Source organism: Papio anubis, chromosome 11 (assembly GCF_008728515.1).
Source record: "Papio anubis isolate 15944 chromosome 11, Panubis1.0, whole genome shotgun sequence".
NCBI lineage: Eukaryota > Metazoa > Chordata > Mammalia > Primates > Cercopithecidae > Papio > Papio anubis.
The window spans coordinates 73,719,447-73,739,988 of NC_044986.1; the positions used below are offsets into that span (position 1 = coordinate 73,719,447).

At 43.8% G+C, this 20,542-nt stretch overlaps 1 protein-coding gene across 49 annotated transcripts in view; it reads right to left on the minus strand.

Moving 5' to 3' along the window:
- The window catches only part of KCNMA1 (potassium calcium-activated channel subfamily M alpha 1), a 766,524-nt gene that overhangs the window by 202,110 nt on the left and 543,872 nt on the right, over positions 1-20,542 (minus strand). For all 49 annotated transcript variants that reach the window (XM_021943995.2, XM_017962870.3, XM_017962890.2 and 46 more), the window contains 4 exons: positions 16,549-16,659; positions 12,630-12,735; positions 10,768-10,850; positions 5,648-5,717 (listed from right to left, as the gene is read on the minus strand). In XM_021943995.2, coding sequence (XP_021799687.1) covers positions 5,648-5,717; positions 10,768-10,850; positions 12,630-12,735; positions 16,549-16,659 — 370 coding nt within the window. The remainder of the gene's footprint in view (positions 1-5,647; positions 5,718-10,767; positions 10,851-12,629; positions 12,736-16,548; positions 16,660-20,542) is intronic.

A 20,542-nucleotide genomic window follows, 5' to 3' on the forward strand; every position in this document is an offset into this window, starting at 1 on the left:
CTTATGTCAGGCCCTGAGACAAGGACCCAGCGGCATGCTCATCCAATTATTTTTAAGTGGCATGAAGCAGAGAGCCATAGACATTGGATGAAAGAATCAAAGTAAGGTTCTCCAGAGTTGGAAAAATCGGCAAAAGACCAAACTAAAAAGATTTACAAGGCTTTCATGTCCAGTACAGCATTTAGGTTAAAAAAAACAACTATATAAAATGAGAAGACCTAGCTTGGCAGCAGGCAGGAGAGAAATAAAAGAAAACAAAACACACAAAGCTAAATGTAAGTGTGTGGGTAACTAAAACCTCAAATTTTAGGCCAGCCATGTGACATTACAGAGAAAACCAGCATCTACTTGTCAGAAATGCTCTCCAGATCAAGGGAAATGAACATTTCATTCTGCTGCGAACTGGTCAGACTAGTTCCAGAGTACTTGATCCAGTTTTCAGTCAGATTTAAAGAGGGAAAATGATCAACTGAATAACTTCCAGAGAAAAGTGACAAAGACAAGAGGAGGTAGCGTCTGGAAAAGATCTTTTGAGGAACAGTTAAGAGAGCCAGTAATATTTGGCCTGAAGAAGGCTCTCGTCCTCACAGAGACAGGATAATTACATCTGAATACTTCAGGTGCTGCTGTGTCCAAGATTAGGTTTGTACTGCTTTGTTCTAGAAGCCAGAATTAAGACTGACTGGTATATATTCCAAGAAAGCAGATTTTTGTCTTGTTTTATAAATGAACTTCCTAAGAATGTAATTTGTCTACCAAATGAAGAAGGTTACCTTAAAAAATGAAAGGTCTTTGTCCCTAAGACTCAGTAAGTATTTCTCCAAGTTACTATGGAAAGAACGTTTGCTCTGCACTAGGAGGTTGAATCAGACAGCCCTTCTAAGTCTCTGCTAATGCCAAGATTCTATGGCTTTGGAGTTATTATTTCTCTGCACATCTCAGCAAACACAAGGAGCACCAAGGGAGTCTTCCCTTCACTTTCAGAACAATATACAATAGTTGAACTAGAAAGATGGAAGATTTCATTGTGGAAACAAAGAGTAAGTCCAAGGGTTCCACACTCTGCTTTCAAAAATGCCACTCTTGTGAAATTCCTTCTTGCAAAATCCACTTCTGTGACAATCTTGTGCATCCTAAGCCAAAAGTGGTTATTCCAGGGAGAGATGACTGTGCCCTCCCTGATGAGAGAATGGCTAAAATAGTCTCATAGAGGGGACACAGCAAATGGTAATTGCTGTCAAGCTATCAAGCTATCAAAGGACCTTCCCCACACTGCAGACTCAATTCCAACAACTAGCCCTACCCTTTATCCCTTCCTTTCTCTACTCTCCACTGGCTTCAGATGGCCACTTTCCCTTTTACTTCCTGGGCATTGTAGAGAACACATTGGTATAACTTGAGAAATACTGATTTGCAGTAACATCATCTGAGAACCTGAGAAGAATGAGGAGAAATTAAGTTTAAGTAATGAACAAGTCAAGCATTGTGTGTGAAAGGAGATTTTTTTGGTCGAAGCCCTAAAGAGACACCTCCGAACCTTCATGGCAACTTCAAACAAACAAGCCAAACCTTTCAAAGAAAGTCTCTCCTATCCGCATGTGCTACCTAGGGTATGAGGCTCAGGCATTTCATCCTTGGGTCCCCCATGGCGCTGTCTGGTTTGAACTCTGTAGGCATATTTTGAGCTTTCTTTCTCACTGTCCACCTTGACACTTGGCCATGTGATTACATAGAAAAGTTGAGTTTATTCCTTATATCAGGGTTCTTTGCCCTCTTTTTTTGGGCATTATATTTTCTCCAATGCAGGGAAGGAGTGAGGGTGACCTGCTGAACGCTTGGAGGGAAATCTCTGCGCATGAAACAAAGAGAGGAGACTGACCCAGGAACGTAAATCCTTTGTTTCTGGAAACTTCGTCCTTTTCCATTTAAAGTAATTTGAGTCTGATGAAAAATGCCAGTGTTAGTGCCCAGAAGTCTGGAGGCAAATCCTCTCTCCCTAACTTGGATAATATAAAGAGCAGATCTGGCAGATCTGGCAGCTCTTCATTTCTGCTACTTCACCACCCCTCCTTCATTCCATGGAGAAGGAACTGGAAACAGGCTGTCCTGGACAACCAGGAGAGATTAATTTCAGTCCCAGTTCCATCTCTCACTACATACAATTTGGGAAAGCCACCATGAGGAAGAAAGAAGTCCATGAAAGAGGAAACGATTTAATATGATTGCCCAAGTGTCAGGTGGACAGTGAGAAAGAAAGCTCAAAGAACTTGCCTCTATCTGCACTGGGCTCATGGGACTTGGTTTCCAGAGATATAGGCCTCTTTCACTAGAGTCTTTCAGAAAAATAAAAAATCCAATGACAGGTAAGTCATCAGGAGTGACACTTTTCCAAGAAGTTATAAACTAATCTTTCCTTGAAGAGCTTTGAGCCATTTACACTCAAATCAGAAGATGCCAGGCCAGCATGAAAAAGATGGCCAGCATGAAAAAGATGGCCAGCATGAAAGCGTTTCTCTCCAAGAATTCTAGTGATATTAAAAGATACAGTTTGGAGAGCATCAGCCCTTCTGTAATGCCTACTCTCAGGAACCACAGTTTGGCTCAACGGGCTGTGGCTCCATTTAAAGAGTCGGTGGCAGTAAGCTGTTCTGTCTCTCCGTTCACTGGCTGCAGAGTGGTGGCCATGATTTGTGCCCAGGAGAGTTACGCTGTCTGCACAGAGCTTAGATGCCCTGCTCTGAAGTTACCCTGGGATGCTAAAATGCACAGATGGTCCAATGAGTACTAAAGAAGCTAATGGATGTCAAAGTTCTTTTAAAACCATAAAATATGACCCAAATGTCTACAATTATGATGATGACAAACTCAGGGCCAGTTTTACATGAAGAGAAAGTAGGCAGCTTCCCTACATCCCTCTAGACCCTAGAACATTACTATTACTAGATCATAGGGGATTGAAATGCTTCATATATCAAGACTTTGTCCAATTCTGAAATCAGCTGTCTCTTGGAATATGTTCATAGTGACATAACTTTACAGGCACATACCAGGTCCTTTCCTGAAAGCAAGTTGTAATGCATGGAGATCTCTAAGCATCTAGGATGAGTGCAGCAAAAAGTGCCAAGAAAGGCAGAAAAAAAAATGCTGAAAGGGAAGAGGAAGAAAATGTATTGAAAGAGTAGGAAGCATCTCAGGAAACAGAGCAAAACTGTGAAGCAGGGTGAAGAATGTCCATTTGCAATTCTACAAGGAACGAAAGACAAACAATGATGAGTGGACGTTTTGTTTTTTCTCTAGAAGAGAGGTATGAAAGAAAAACAACAACAAAATGTCCTGTGTCAAAGTCTCTCTATTCCTTGTGTCCTTATTAATCATCCAAGGATCTGTAAGTGATTCTGCCCAACCCCAAAACTCAAATAGTTTGGGATGGTTCTAAACAAAATGTGTTTTAAGCAAATAATATGAATTGGTTGATATCTTCCTCATTGTTTCTGAATAATCACAACACAGAGGTTTGCCAAAGACATTCAGGTTGCTATGATCATGTGATTACTGACCAGGGACTGTCTGGATCCTAGGCCAGTTGAGCTACTTTGAGTTGGACAAGAACCACAGAGCTAAAATCCTCCTTAATTTCTTGAAGATGCTGCATCAGCACTCATTGGAAAGAGAAAAAAAGGAACTGACAACCCCTTCTAAACATACAACATTAATTTTCCTATTCAATCTAAATTCAGTCAAAAATCTAAACAACAGCTTAAGGCACTCCCACACTAAATGAAATTTCAGATCACAAATGAAAGGAGAGCTCATTGCTGCAGGAGCTGTCACCAGTCACAGCCTTGCTAATAAAATTCACCTCCACCTACAGGGGCTGCCATCAAAAACTTTTCCAGCTTGATGCCCGTGCGTTACCAATATCCTCACTTTATCTCTTCAGTGTCCTTGGGACACTGTTTTGCAGAGACGAATAGGCAAATGTGACCTTGGGTGCCCACCACCAAATCTGCTGGCTGGAGAACAACACCTTCTGCAAGGCAGCCACCTGCCGAGGGCTGGGCAGTGGCTGGCAGCAGTCAGCCGTTTTGGGTGGTGGGCCAGTCACCGACAGCAGGCTCCACTCAGTGACAGCCTCTGATGGGCCTCTACACAGCAAAATGGGCCAGCATTTGCCAGCAATTAAGAAATAACGGCATGGCGCTGGTGCATTTGGCAGAATGGGGTTTTCTCTGAATCACCTGACTGCCTATTTTGTAGAGAATATGGCCCATAAGAGGGGGTACGCTGTCACTCATAACCCAGCAGGGAGTTATTCTGTGCAGACAGGACACCTGGCTCCAGGTACTGTGCAGCCTCTGGTTTCTAGGCTTCATTAAGGACACAACTGGTACTGCATCAAATGGAGAAAGGTGCCACCTTCCCTCCCCTAAAGCTGTTTTTTTTGAAGTTCACTGACTGGACAAGAGAAGGAGCACTGCCTTTGAATGAGACACTGGACTCTGGTTTACTGAGAAGTAATTACAGGGAAACAGCATAGACTCTGACGTTTGTTTTCTTTCTAATCAATCCTCCATTGTCAGCTATAACACAAAGAAAATTCCTTTCTGTTTAATCTCTGGATAGCTTCCTATTTTTCTGATTCAACTCTGCAAATTCTCATCTGGACTCTGGAAATGTGTTCCACATTATACTCTTACAGAGCACATTACGCACTCACTAGTTCACCTGGTCTCAGACAGAGAAATCCTATCGCTCACTTGCCTGGAGCATTCTACACCTTAACTGCTAAATCCCCAAGGACACAAAATAGGGCTTCTCCTTCACTGATATTCCTGCTGGTGTCAGGGAGAGTGCTAATCACACAGTAGGTGTTCAGTAAATATTTACTGAATAAATAAATGACTGCATCACATACAAATGAAAGTTGTTGTAACTTAAGTATGGATGGGATCTAAGAGTACATCAATAGTTCTGAAACTCGGGTTCCAATAGACACTTCCCGAATGAATGAATCAGTATGTGAAGGAGCATCCTTCCAGTGACCAAATGCAAACACGTTGTTTGGACTAAAGAAATGGGCCGGGCACAGTGGCTCATGCCTGTAATTCCAGCAGTTTGGGAGACCGAGGCGGGCGGATCACCTGAGGTCGGGAGTTCGAGACCATCCTGACCAACATGGAGACATTCCATCTCTACTAAAAGTACAAAATTAGCCAGGCATGGCGGTGCATGCCTGTAATCCCAGCTGTATGGGAGGCAGAGGCAGGAGAATCACTTGAACCTGGGAGGTGAAGGTTGTGGTGAGCCGAGATCATGCCATAGCACTCCAGCCTGGGCAACAAGAGTGAGACTCCATCGAAAGAAAGAAAGAAAGAAAGAAAGAAAGAAAGAAAGAAAGAGAGAGAGAGAGAGAGAGAGAGAGAGAGAGAGGAAGGAAGGGAAAGGAGGGAGGGAGGGAGGGAAAGAAATGTCCCAGGAAGATTTTTAACAATCACAACTCTTTACCCAGGTCTTTGAGTTGTGCACATGTGAGCATGTGAGTGTGTGTGTGTGTGTGTGTGTGTGTGTGTGAGGCTGTATAACGAGGAATAAGAGGCTGGACCTGTGGATGTGTCTTCAGGCCTGGAGCGGGCTCTTATACTCCTACCTTGTTGTGATACTGCAGCATTTGAGTGATGATTCTTATCTTCGGATGGTAGTTCTTTATGGAGATTACTCTGAAAAAGAAAGAACCAACGCTGAGACAGGTCTGCCTTATGCATGGTGTCTGACCAAAACATCAATTTTATTATCTCCAAATGGGGTACCCATGGGACTGAGGTAGGATGCAGGACTTGATTCCAGAGGCAGGGCTCAGATACCAGACAAAATTGAGGACTAGCTGAAACAGGGATGGGGCAGAAGCAACTTTCCACTGGACATGCCCAGCAGTGTGCCCTGTCAGTTTACCATTGCCATGGCAACACCCAGGAGCTTCCCTATATCCTCTAGGCCTTAGAACATTACTATTACTAGATCATAGGGGATTGAAATGCTTCATATTTCAAGCCCGTTGTCCAATTATGAAATCAACTATCTCTTAGAATATGTTCATAGTGATATAACTTTACAGGCATATACCAGGTCCTTTCCTGAAAACAAGTTGCAATGCATGGATGAATTCCAGTCCCAGTTCCATCTCTCACTACATACAATTTTGGGAAGCCACCATGAGGAACAAAGAAGGCCGTGAAAGAGGAAACCCTTTAATACGACTGCCTAAGTGTCAGGGTGGACAGAGAAAGACAGCTCAAAGAACTTGCTTCTATCTGCACTGGGCTCATGGGACTTGCCTTTCATGGCAATGACCGAATGACCCAGAAGTTACTACCCCTTCCCTAGAAATTTTTGCATAAGCTGCCCCTTAATCTGCATGCAATTAAAAGTAGGTATATATATATGACAGCAGAACTGCCCAGAGCTGCTACTCTATCGTGTAGCCCCCTCTGCAGGAGCAGGCACGGAGCTGTAATACTGCTGCTTTAATAAAGCTATTTCCTTCTGCCCTACCACCAGCTTGCCTTTGAATTCTTTCGTGGGGGAAGCTAAAAACCTTCATGGGCTAAGCCCCAATTTGGGGCTCAACTATCCTGCATCAGGACCAGCAGCCAGGGCTATCCTGAGGGGTTGCAGACACTGAGCCAGGCGAAACAGTGTTCCCACCACCATACCTCTTGCTAGCATGAAAACAAAATCACAAAACAGCCGCAGTCTGTGTCCAGGGCATGAAAAATTTGACAGCCCCCTGGAATACATTGGGGATGGGATGTATGCACGTGTGTGCTGGGGACTGGGGGGCCTGGAGCAGGGGATGCCAGCTTATTGCCTATGCAGACATCGAAAGCAAGCCCAAATCATGGGGCCTCAGAGGTTTGCAATCTCCCACACCCTAGGCACTAGCCCAGAATAATCTGCTGAGTCCAATTCTCCAAGTTAACAACTTGAGACAACAATGACAAATCAAACAAGCAGGATGACAAATGGTTCTAATTGTGACACACACTTGGCCACTGTCACAAAAAATTATTTCTAAGCAGGGCTCTTAGGATGAGATCAAGGACTCAGCCTTCCATAGCTAATAGAGAAAATGATGACTTAAACGCTGGTTAAAAATAAGTGCCAAGGCGTTGCGGGGGTCACGAGCTGATGGAAAATTGTCTCCTACCTCCCCGCAGTCCAAACTCAATGTTAAGCATGGCCTGCAGCCACCCCAGCCCTCACATGTCCTCCCCACATCAATCATGGTGCTAAAGGGAGTGGCAGAGGGCAGATGAATGGAAACACCTGGGTTCCAGTCACAGCTATTGTACTAATGAACTGCGCGACCTTTAGGAAAACCCTGGGCTCTCTGTTCCTGTTTCCTCATCTGGACACTGGGAGCAACAGTACCTGCTTTATTTACTTCACAGGCTTGGTATGAGCAGCAAATGGGAGACCAGATGTGAAAATGCTTTGAAATCATTAAAAGTTCTCTCCACGTGTAAGTTATGGTTTTTGTCATTACCGAGTCTGTCAGAAGTGACATTGTACATTTCCTTCTGTGACAAGGAAGGCTAAAGAATGGAATTCCACAGAAAGGCCCACCTCCTAAGCCTAATCAGAAATGCAAGTGCATTTATTATGACGCCCCCACAAAATTCCCACCCAGCAGTGCTCCCCACTTCACCCCCTTTAGTGCAGAAATGGAGAGAAGGCAGCCAGGGAGCAGCTTTATCTGAAAAGCTGCAACTTATGAATTTAGGAAATAGATCACGCTAAAGCCTCTCCCAGCACAAATTCACCCTGGGTTTTTGCACTTGAAGGATTTCATTTTATTTTTGAAAAAGTGTTGTGTTGGCCCATGCTTATAACTCAAGGACTCTGAGCCTCTGTCAGCCCTGCCTTGCAGTTCACAGCTTCAGCCAGTTTTCTGCATTAGCTCATTTCACATGGATCTTTGACATTTTAATTTCAAAGGAGGCAGATTGGTCTCATTAAACTGAGGAGGAAGGAGGATTATACAAATAAGAGAAAGACAAAGTCCATTTTTAACCCTGAACTTCCCACTTCTTTTTGCTGCCAGGGCCTCAGTTCTGGCTCTACTTAATTATGTTTCTGATACTACCTTTGACCAGTAATTTCTGTTTTTTCTTTCTTTTTTTTTTCTTTTTTTTTTTTTTTTTGAGACGGAGCCTCACTTGCTCTGTTGCCCAGGCTGTAGTGCAATGGCACAATCTCAGCTCACTGCAACCTCCGCCTCCCAGGTTCAAGCGACTCCCCTGCCTCAACCTCCTGAGTAACTGGGATTACAGGCACACGCTACCACACCCAGTTAAGTTTTGTATTTTTAGTAGATAAAGGGTTTCACCGTGTTGGTTAGGCTGATTTCGAACTCCTGACCTCGTGATCTGCCCATCTTGGCCTCTCAAAGTGCTGGGATTACAGGCGTGAGCCACTGTGCCCGGCCCTTGACCAGTAATTTCTATGCCTCCTCATCCTGCCAGTCACCCTAGTACCTATGTGTCTTCATATTAACCCTACCACAGTTAGGGTTTAAATAAAATACTACAATTAAGAGAAACACCCATTTCAAAGCTATTACTCAGGTAGCCCCAAACATCTCCGTGGAGTCAAAACGTTAAGCTTCATCTTCTTTTGGTTTTCCATTTGGAATTTTGAAGATAGTGAAGCCAGGTTCCTTAAAGGGTTACATTTTTTTTTTTTTTTAATCATTTCAATGACAGAAAAAGGTGTCAAAAGTTGAAAATCCTTCTTACTTTAAAGAAAGGAATAAGTGACACATCCAAGCCTGATTCTGGTGTAGCCACTCTGCAGCTGTAACTGATTTGGGAATGGGCCCAGGTGTGATGCCAGAATCTGTTCCACCCTCTCTCCGCAGCCTGGCAAGCCCAATGCTTAGAAGAGTTCACGCATCAACTTCCTTAAAATGACCTCACTAAGCATATTGCCAAAGAAAAGTGAGTGGCAAGAGAAGATGGTGCCAGATGTTGCCTGCCAGACACAAGGACCAGATGCTTAGGGGGGGACTGGCTCCTCTGAGATGCACTGGAGGAATTCCCCCACCTCACTGAGGGGGAAGCTCCTGTCACTTGGGGCCACTGATGGAAAGCAAAGACAAAGGGGATGCAAACATTGTCAGGACATCAAGGTAACTTCCTGACCTTCAACCTCAGGTAAGTTCCCAGGAGGCAGTAAACCAAGCTGCAGGGAGAGGGGACACCTTTGGCCCAAAAGATGGCTGTTCATAGTTAGGTAAAAGTTCCCGGGAGTGCAGTGGGACCGAAATCCCACTGAATTTAGCTCATCTCTCCAGAAGCTTCCCTTTATCATTTCCTCTCAGCCCTCTTAACTCTTCTGCAAATTCTAGAGAAAAGACAAATTCCAAAGGGCCTCTAACTACCTGGAGCAAAATGCCTTGTGACTATTGGGTTTATGCAAGGAACAAAAACTGAACAATTGCTTTTTTCTGAATTAGGAAAAGAATAAGGTATTGGAGTTGGGGCCGAGATTAGCAGTTGACAGGTCTAACCCATGTGCAGAAAAAGCACTGGGCAGTGTTTCCCAGTGTGACCTCCCCTAGAAGATGTTCTACAAAAAAAAAAAAAAAAAAAAAAGGAGGGCAGGGCAGGGCCACAGTGGCACACTCCTGTAATCCCAGAGTTTTGGGATGCCCAGGTGGGAGGATCACTTGAGGTTAGGAGTACATTGAGATCGAGATCAGCCTGGGCATCATCGCAAGACCCTGTCCCTGCTTAAAAAAAAAAAAAAAAAAAAAAAAAATCTAAAAATTGGCCGTGTGTAGTGGCACATTCCTATAGCATCAGCTACTTGGGAGGCTGAGGTGAGAGGATCCTTTGGGCTCAGGAGTTCAAAGTTACAGTGAGCTCTGATTGTGTCCCTGCACTCCAGCCCGGGTGATAGTGTGAGACTCTGTCTCTACAAAAAAAAAAAAAAAAAAAAAAGGGGGTGGGGGGAGGTGGGAAAGGAGCAGAGCCTTATAGTCCAATAGGTTTGGAAAGTGTTCTATAGTACGTTATCTCAGAGATGCATATTAGTATTAAAAGCACTGAAAAGGCTTTCAAGAAAGAACATTAATTTTGGAAAACTGGAAGAAACAGCCTAACTGGTCGCTAAACTCCCCTCTGGGGTGATAGGAATCAATATGCTGTAGACATACTTGGAAAGCCCTAATAAGGGTTTTCTCAGCCTCGACACCACTAACATTCTGGGCCAGACAATTCTCTGTTGTGGGGACTGCCTGTGCATTGCATCCCTGAGCTCTACCTATCAGATGCCAGCAGCACGGTCCCTTAGTTATGACAACCAAAAACATCTCCAGACATTGCAAAATGTCCCCTGGGGGCATCTGCCTTTAGTTAAGATATCTCAGGCCCATTTCCCTTAGGGAACATGGTACTTTAATTCAGGCCAGCACCCATCTCTATCTATTTTCTAGTTCTGTCTCAAGGAATCTCAAACCCAAGGCCAGCTGTAAGCCCCAGAGCTGCCACTTGCTGAGGGTGAGCTTCCTGTTGGTGACACCCTGTGTGCCACTGCCCCAACCCACACAGACAGCCTTGGTTCCCCCAGGCCTATGCAGGTGGTGAGTTATAGGGTGGCTTGTGGGGCAAAAAGGCCTCACAGAGATAGTCCTCTGCAGAAGACCCAAAAGGGCCATGAACGGCCACAGACTAAGCCCAGGGCCTTCCCCAGCGCCCCAAGAGTTACCTCATGATGTTCGAGGCATCCTCCGCATCCGGGTCAGCGCAGTACTTGTTGGCAAGGATCAGGCAGGCATCTGCTGACTCTATCTAAGACACCGAAAGGAAAAATCACAGAACACAAACATATAAATAGCCACGCTCAACTGTAGTCTCTCTCTGTTGACAGCTCTTGGGGAAGCTGGTGCTTTGCAAAGAAAAAAAAAAAAAAAACCAATCCTGAGAGCCTGAGAAATTATAGTTTTTGTCAAAAGTGTAGGTTACAAGTTCTTGTTATGGTATAAACATTTCATCTTGTTGCTGTTGGAGGGTACAACATGTACCTTGGTAATTATGCTTTTCATCTGGCATCGTTGCTTACTTGTAGGATTTCCACATTTCTTTAAATAACAATTAATCAAGCCTTTCAGTCTCCTCCCCAACTTCTTTCTCAACCACCTGCACCATCATCCTAATTCTTCCTATCAGGAGTTGGAGGTGGGTGGGTTAAATCTCTTCTCTCCAGTTAGCAAGTTAACTGAGTATTGGGGATTCAGAAATGTACACTCCGAAGTCTTTCATCTGACCTTTTTCACATCTTCATTTTCTATAGGCTAAGAAGAGATCAGAGCTCTAAATCAGATAACATCACCATATTGCTTAGTATTCAATTAGTATTCAGATATTTAAAAGACAACAAATCTATGTATGAAATGATGTGTTACAGTTGAATTCAAAATACACCTACTGACTTATCCAAACATGAGCCCACAGGGGTTTATTCCTTAGAGGGGACCATGAGTTTGATGTGCTAATGATTGCTTGCATTTAAATTAGGTCTATGAACAATAATAATTGTCCCTACATTCTCATAAGATTTTACATAAGCAATGACTTGGGTTATGTCTGGATAATATTAAGATTAACTGGACTCTATAAGCATAAGAATTCTTATGCTAGTTCAGGTCTGCAATCTGTCCTACTTGGTATGCTGTACTTAATAGATCATTCCTGGATTTTGAGGGAGGCCATAATATCCTCTGTGGTATGTCACAAATCGTCTCTGATTTCTCTAATAATGCAAAGAAAGAATTTATCCAAATCCTTTTGGATTATTCATCTTGGCCAATTATATTATTTACAGAATTATGTGGTGACCACAGTTAGCATTTAGACTTCAGTGAATTCATTATATTAATGTACACCCCCTGGCATGCAAATATTGAACATACTTATAAAATCTATATTACATAGGTAAAGTAGCAGATGCCATTTTGCCTCGTACCTTTCCCTTCTAAGCCTCAGGTGTGCTTTATGAGAAGGTTCTAACTTACCAGGTTCCAGAAAAAAAGATTCACCCATTATCAATGATATCAGATAACTGTATGTTTAGTTTTACACTCTGAGTCTTAGATGGGGAAAAAAGAAAGTTGAAATGTTTTATAGCTTAGTAAAATTTTATTTTATATTTTAGCCTAATGTTTCTTTCAGATGTAAATAAGAGATGTCAGAGCTATATTTGAGTCCAACTTAAGTGTTCAATATGGGGATTACTCGATTATTATGTTGAATAAAGACTACTGGGTCCATACAACTAGTCTACTTCCTTGATGAGTAGCTGATTTTGAGGAAACCAGCAAAGTAAGTTTCATGTTATGACCAGTCCAAGTGTGGGATGGTTATAGGTAGTCTTGCATATGCCACCAGAAGGAGGTCCTGGGACCAGTGGAAGGGTGATGTCAAGGTTGCTGGTATGTGATTGATCTCATTAGGTGTTTAGGAGATGACTCATGGCCAACGTAGGAGGTGTGTCCCCTCACCACAGAGTCAGGAATTCCCCCAGCCCTCCACCAAATGGAATAAAAGCAGAAGTCACCTATTCCTCCTTACCTTGACTCTTGCAAGATCATGTGGATTGAGGACTGAACCCTGATAAAATTCCACCTGAGTAAAATGTCGTTTGAACAGAGCTTCGAGCTCCAGGTTGGGGGAGATGCTACACAGGGAGAGAAGAAATCACTATTAATTTAATGGACTTGGGGGTTTCAGCCTCCATGGGCTCCTTCCTCTCTAATTTCCACAGGGAGCCCAGGGGAGAGGCTGTGACCTACAGTCGCCCTTTTGCTTGCCATAAATAAAAGACTCACACTTAAGAGAAGTAAAACCCCAGCCCAACTGAAAACCAAACCAGTACCACGGTAAAAGGAAGAGGTTCATGGGCTTTAGGAAGGCCAAGACCTCAGGGCAAATGTCTTATCTTCGGTATGAATGGAATTCCTATCTTATAAATAGGGAAGCTGGGCCGCGCCACTAGTGGGATGGCTCATTCTATGTGGACTGTGCCACAGGGTGCCCAGATCCAGTGTGATTTCTGGGTGTGTCTGGGAGAGTCTCTGGATGAGAATGGCATTTGAATCAGTGAATTCAGTAGATTGCCCTCCTTTGTGGGAGTGGGCATCATCCAGTCCTTTGAGGGTCTGAAGAGAACAATAAAGCAGAGGACAGAGGTGTTTGTCCCTTTTGCTTCTTGCCTGACAGCTTGAACTGGGCATCTCTTGTCATTCTCCTATCCTTGGACTGGGGTTGACATTGTCTCTTTGACTCTCTGGCTTTCAGACTCAAACTGCATTACACCACCAGCTTTCCTGGGTCTCCAGCTTGCTGGTGGCAGACAGTGGGACTTCCCAGCCTCTGTAATCAAATAAACCAATTCTTCCTAATAAATCTCTCTAGAGATAGATAGATAGACGGATAGATAGATAGATAGATAGATAGATAGATAGATAGATAGATAGATAGATGCATCAATATATAGATACCTATGTATATCTGTATTAGATATATTGATATATATGTTTCCTATTGACTCTGTTTCATTGGAGAGCCCTGACTAATACAATCAAGGATTAGCTGAAGGTTCCCCTGGGAGAGCCATCCTGCTGTTCCCTCCATCATGAACCTTATCTCTGCTTCTGTGTCTCATGGACTTCTCATCCCCCAAGGTCTGGATCAAAAAATGTCACTCTGAGCAGCCACAGACAGACTTAATTTACTCTCATTATTGTTCTTGATTCACACACATGTATGCGACTCATCACACTTCTTGGTGCTGGGCTGTACTGATACCTTCCTCTTTGGAGGACGAGGATTAAACAAGTGACCTATTTATTCATTTGTTAATTCTGCAGAGATGAAAAAGACTGTCCATAAGATACTGTGCGAGGTACTGGGAGATGATATTTAGTTAGAACCTACTATATGCCAGGGACTGTGCTAAGGCAACACTTGCCTAACATTTGTGAAGTCCATAATGATAATAATAATAATAGTTAATGTTTTCTAACATTTACTATATGGCAGACAACATTTAAATAAATAATAGTAAAACAGTATTATAAATAAATAAATAAGTAAAATAAATACTATTTATTTATTTTATTTTATTTTACTTAGAGTCTATCTCTGTCACACAGACTGGAGTGCAGTGGCAGGATCCTGGCTCACTGCAACTTCCCAGATTCAAGCAATTTTTGTGCCTCATCCTCCAGAGTAGCTGGGATTATAGGCATGTGCCACCATGCCTGGCTAATTTTTGTATTTTTAGTAGAGACAGGGCTGTGCCACCTTGACCAGGCTGGTCTTGAACTCCTGGCCTCAAGTGATCCACCCACCTAGGCCTCCCAAAGTGCTGGGATTACAGGCAGAGCCACCATGCCTGGCCTTGATGAGTATTCATTTAAATCTCAAAACAATCCTATAGGAAGGTATGTTATTAACCCAGAGCTTCAAGAGGTTAATTAACTGGGCTATCTACTAGACATTGATAGACGTTAGGAATACAAAGGTGAATCTTGCAATGGAAGCATTAGCAGCCAGCTTTTCTTTTTTTGAGACAGGGACTGGGGTGCAGTGGTGCAATCTTGACTCACGGCAACCTCTGCCTCTCAGGCTCAAGCCATCCTCCCACCACAGCCTTCAGAGTAGCAAGGGCTACAGGCACGTGCCATGTACCACTATGCCTGGCTAGTCTTTCTATTTTTTGTACAGATGGGGTCTCACTGTGTTGCCCAAGCTGGTCTCAAACTCCTGAGCTCAAGTGATCCGCCCACCTTGGCCTCCCAAAGTACTGGGATTATAAGCATGAGCAACCACATCTTACCAGCTTGTTTATTCAAACTAAAGCAGTGGATGAGAGAAAGTGGCTGCCTATGCAAATCTGACCAGTCTTTCAGACCTATGACAAGTCATACCTTATTCAGAAGCCTGTCTGGATAATACCATAGACTGATGCTCCTTGAAAGAGATGTCCCCAGTCACTTCTGCCACCTGATCAAAATGACTTCAGCATCCCTTGGATAACACAGAGTCGATGTTGTCTCTAATGGTTGCATGTGTGTTCATCTTGAAATGCCTAACCCATATGGGGGCACAACCTACACCCTACACCTCTAGTGAACTTTCCAAAAACGCTCAGCAGAGGATGGGCCACACAGCAGTGGCTAAGCACTGAACGGAAACTGTGGGTACCTGCTCCTGTGCTAACATACCCTGGTCTGTTTTTTCAAAGTTTGGAAAAATCAGTGCAGAAAAGAAAAATGCTAGTGCCCCAACATGATGACAAGTCAGAAGTCTAGAATTCTGTGAGCAAATGCCAGAGGACGGCGATCCACAAAGCAGGGAGTTTGTAGGGAAGCCGACCTCAGTGGAACCTCAGAGTAGGACCGAGTGCTGGGTAGCCAGCATGTCGAGCCAACACAAACATGTTAGCTTTGTCCTGAACTTTTGCAATGTGGTACCGGGACTGGCCCCATGATAGCCCCATCTCCATAAGACAACTACAGTACCACATATGTCACCATAGTGGAGCCCCCTAATTCTCTCCATTCCTGGGGCAGACTACCTTTTACCTAAAAAGAGGATTAGGCAAAGTTGAAAACCTCAACATTGGGTAGAAGGGACCTACCTTGGTTTCCTCCCCTGTAAAACACACAAGATAAGACCTACCTCCTAAGTGGATTATACAACCAAATATATGTTATTTTTCAGGCTGATAGCTAACACTTATTGAAGACTTACTGCATGCCTGACTCTGCTCTGCACATTTCATATGGATTAATTCATTTCATTCTCATCACAGCCCAACTAGGTAGGAACTACTATCATCTCCATGATTTATGGATGAGGAAGCTGAGGCACAGGGAGGTTAAGTAACTTGCTCAGCCAGTAGTTGGTTGAGTCAGGATTCAGATCAGGGAATCTGAGTCCAGAGTATGTATTTTTACTCTGTGGAGTAAATGGGAGCCTGTATGTACAGTAACTGGCTAGGGTCCCACGCTGGGGGTTCCTAGGAGCGGCAGTTGTTATTCCTATTACCTTCTGTCCTGCTTCCTCTTAAGTTGGTGTCTTACTTGGTCACCAACTCACTTCTGCACTCCTAACGTATCCACACCATACAGCTAATCATCCCACTGCAGATACTGTGGACACGCCAGATTAAGGGGACAATGAGGATGACTTGGACCCACAATGAGCTCCCCTATTATTTCTTCCAGAGATAAACTCAGATGTGGTCCCAGAAGTGCCTCCACAGAGGCAGGCTCTGCTGTCATCATTGAACCAGTGTGTTGCTTCCCTTTCCATTGGTTCTGCAATATCTTCTCCAATGAGGCCAGCGGGATCATGGCTTATCCAACTCTGGTCCCATCCCCAGTGCCATCTCCCCAAGACCTCCACTCATATAGACATTCAGGGAGTCCCTCACAGGGTGTGTGGTTGGGCAGAGGGTCTGACAGCAGTAGGAGGCTCTTACTTGTGAAGAAAAACGATCTCCACATTGACGTCATCCCGGTCCTTATGCAGAAAGTCCTTCAGGAAGTTGGAAACACTCTCTAGAGTGATGTGTCCGCAGACCACAATGTGCCTGAACAGGAGAGGCCGGTTAGATCAGGCCAGGCGCCGCGACAGGACCGCACATCCCACCCCCTGGCAAGACAGCAGAAGCGAGGCAGCTGCAGGGGAAACATTCATCTCCTCCCTCCGCCTCCATAAAAGCCCAGCTCCCATCCCTGGAGGGCAGTGAGGCAAAGCAGCGGTGCTAGCAGGTGCTCAGAGACTCCTAGGCAGAAAAGGCATATGGCTCCTCACCTGATGCTGCACAAAATCCTATTAAAAGCCCAACCGCTTGGCCAAGTGGTTTTATGCATTTAACAATAAGTGACATTATGCTTGCGCTTAAATGCTGCATTATCAAGTCCCTTGCAGATTCATATCTCTCCCTTTCTGCCCACAAAGCGTCCTCCGGGGAGATTTACTGTATGAGTCTTGGTTTATGACATAGAGCTTATCAGGTAATGAGATAACAAATCTTGCTGAAACGATGATTTTGTGTGTAAGAAAGCAGACTTTTATCAGGGTGGCTAATGTGCGGCCTGACACGTTATAGGCTCTGCTGGCCATAAGCAGTAAAAAGGAAATTTTGCATTTTTCCACTATAACTCCTCCGACAATGGGGGCATGTAACACTTTACAGTAAGTGAGCATTACTCAGGGCTAAATGGGGCTGGGATGCCTATAGAACGGAAGATCATGCCGGCTGGCTGTGAGTCCCCAGAGGGCTGCTTCCTTAGGGTGCCTGGGATTTCCAGGAGAGCCAAAGGAATTTACCTCAAGATGGGGAAATGCCGGGAAGGGATGAGGCTGGAATTGCTCGCCTTGTTTGAGGGTGGTTTGGACTTCCGTTTCCGGAAGTAGTGGCTCACAAGGAAGACATGAGACCCTCTTCCACAATTGTTGAGACTGACAGTCCCTCCAACCGCTCTGGGCTCCTGGACCAATGTGACTTTGTTGGCCACTTATATGTGCCACATAATGCCCAGTCAGGAGTAAGCATTTGATGCAGGAGTCAGCCGCAAGACAAAAACCTGGGGACTGACTGTGGAGATAAAAACCACTGGCTTCTAGTGAAGAGACTGTATGTAGCAAGAGGCTCGACTCCTGTCCCTGTGCCCCCCAGGCTGATAGTGACAGAAGCTGAATCTCTAGCTGCACACTGAGACTTGGGCAGGTGGTGAACATGCAGCATGGTAATTTCCTGGGTAAAATTTAGAATGGCCATGTCCCTTGCACTTCATAATTGCTCTGTGCACATTCCAATAAGGCAGAAAGCTCATTGGCTGGAGGTGGCTCATAATAGGAGGCAGTGATGATGGCTTATGCAATGTTCCATTAGATGCCATTATAAGAGCCTGCCCTTTCGTTGTAATTTGGTGCTTGACTAAGTATGTGAGAATAATGCAGTAAACTCATTGGTGAAAGGATAATGATGCAGAACAAAGAGTAAATCAATAATATGCACGATGCAGTTAATAATATCACCATTATAGACTGTTATTGTTACGGTGGTGTGCTTAGCAATCAGGCACGCAGCAGCCACCAAGAGGAGGGAAGAGTGTCAATGAGCTACTTCAGAAGAGACATCTTAACATGATCACTTTGCTCTCCTGCTAGGTTGATGAAGGTCCCTTAGCCACCCATCCAAATGTTATGCCCAAAGCCCATATGACTAACCCCCTCATTAGTATATGGTGAGTAGTATGAGGTTAACATAGTGTAACACACAGTATATCAGAATACACAATATAGATTGAACACTTGGATGATATGCATTTTATCATATATTTTTAAATGTTTCTTGTGGCACATGTACATTTACATGGACAAAATACTTCAAACAAATTTGCATGTTCGGAATAAGATTTCAGACTCTGAATTTGCCAAATATGTTTGAAGTGAATGAGAAACAGAATTCCCCTACTGACCTAATTTCCTTGCAACTGACAATAGGGCTACTTTGCCATTCTAACGTCTTCTGTGCATAGACTTCCAAGATTAGGAGCAAAGCCAATGTGAATCCAATGCGTGGGTATCTCCACAGGACAGATAGGTGGTTGAGGTTGTTTTCATCACTTGGATGTGAAAGTAAGCCAGATGTGATTTCCTGCTCTGCGACCAAGAGTGTGGGCAAGGTACTTATTCCCATTCAATGCAGGAGGAAACTGAGAGGTTAATACCACCTAGCCAGCCTCCTGTGCCAGGCATTGTAAAGTTCGAAGTTCTGTACCAGCATAAGCCTGGTTATTACTCAAAGCTAGACTCAAATCAATGATAGGTCTGGGTAAATGCCTGAACATTCATTCTTCCTACCCAGGATGCAAAGAACTGAATGAACATCAGCCAGCATCCCTCCTCCTCTCCTGAAATCATTCATCCCTAGGAAAGATGTGTGAGAAGCGCAAGGGGAAAAGATGAGTTCCCCCCTCTTACCCTTGAATCAAAAGCTCAGCTGGCTGATTTATTCAGCCTTAGAAAAAGTCAGGGATCTCTTCCTTGAAAATGTGCTGGGTACATATAAAATATATTCCAATGCAATCAATATTATCCCTTAAGCCTTTAATTAACTTTCACTTCTCTTAAGAAGTAGACAAATGTTGGCAAGAGCGAGGAGAAAAAAAGGATTGACTTTTTTCATTTGGTGCTAGCTATCCAATACCATTGTAGACAATTGAAAATATATATCTTTTAGCCACAGCGTGATTTCTGGGGTGGAGAGCTGTCTTTATCAAAAAAGGAAGAAAAAAAATCTTCCTTCAACGTAATTGGTATTTTTGCTCAGAAAAAAGCGAGATTGATTGAAAGCAGATTGCCTTTTTGCCCAAGGAGAGTTATTAGGTACATTATCATGGCAACCTTGGAGAACCCATATTGTTCCAATCTGTCCTATATCTGATTTGAAGATTTATGGTCTCCCCGTTTTGTGCCAATAATCATTTCCCTCCATTTTGTTTTCCATACAGTGAAAGTTATCAAGGAGCCCACATATTGAAAATGTTTGAATGCAGTTAGAATTGATAGATGGGGAGAAGCTGCCTCTAACTCAGCAGTCAGTATTAGGAGATTTGCTTCTGCCAGCCTGTGTCTGGGGAGGGCCCTGCAAGAGCATGAGGGATGGATGGTGAATGGGAAACATTTATTTACCAGAAATATTTTCGAGAATTTTGAAGATTCTAGGGCCATAGTTTGGGGAAGGATATTATTGCAGGAAGAAGAGAACCAGAATTTATTGCATCCTCAATTATTAGAGATATCATCAAAAATATGCTAAGATAGAGAGCAGGGTGTGACCTCATTGGAGGCAGAGTAATGGTTGTTCACAGGGCATGATTTGAAGAATGCCCAAAAAGACCCCCATCCAAAGTTATCTCTGTTGGGTTCCATAACACCTACATATCTACCATGTGAGATTCATACTCTGATAGCCCTGTGTTAACTCAGCTCAGACACTAAATAACTAAATAGTCGTGGACAATGTAGCAATTTTGCATTTACAATTAAAAATCCAGAGCCTTTGAGGGGCCAGAGCTAGTGCCCGATTCATGAAGTTATCCTGATATCTAAGGAGATGATACATGGAAGGGCCAAGTAATCTGACCCATGGTAAGCACTATAAAAGGGTAAGTGCCACATGATATCTGTAAATTAGGATGTAACCAATATAAAGTATTCTGTGGCCTATGTAATCCCACCTAATCCTTCAACAACCCCTTGTTCTCACTACCTGAGTCTCTTCAGATAATCTCTCTGAAACTCTTTCCTTAAGTCATATGCCTGGCATCCCACAGCAAGTAAAAGTGACTTGCCCAGGATGCAATCTTGGTCTCCCACTTCAGTTCCCACTAAGACGAAGGTGGTGGTGGAAAGGGCAGAGGCTTGTATATCTCAGCTTCTGCTCCTTCTATATCTCAGCT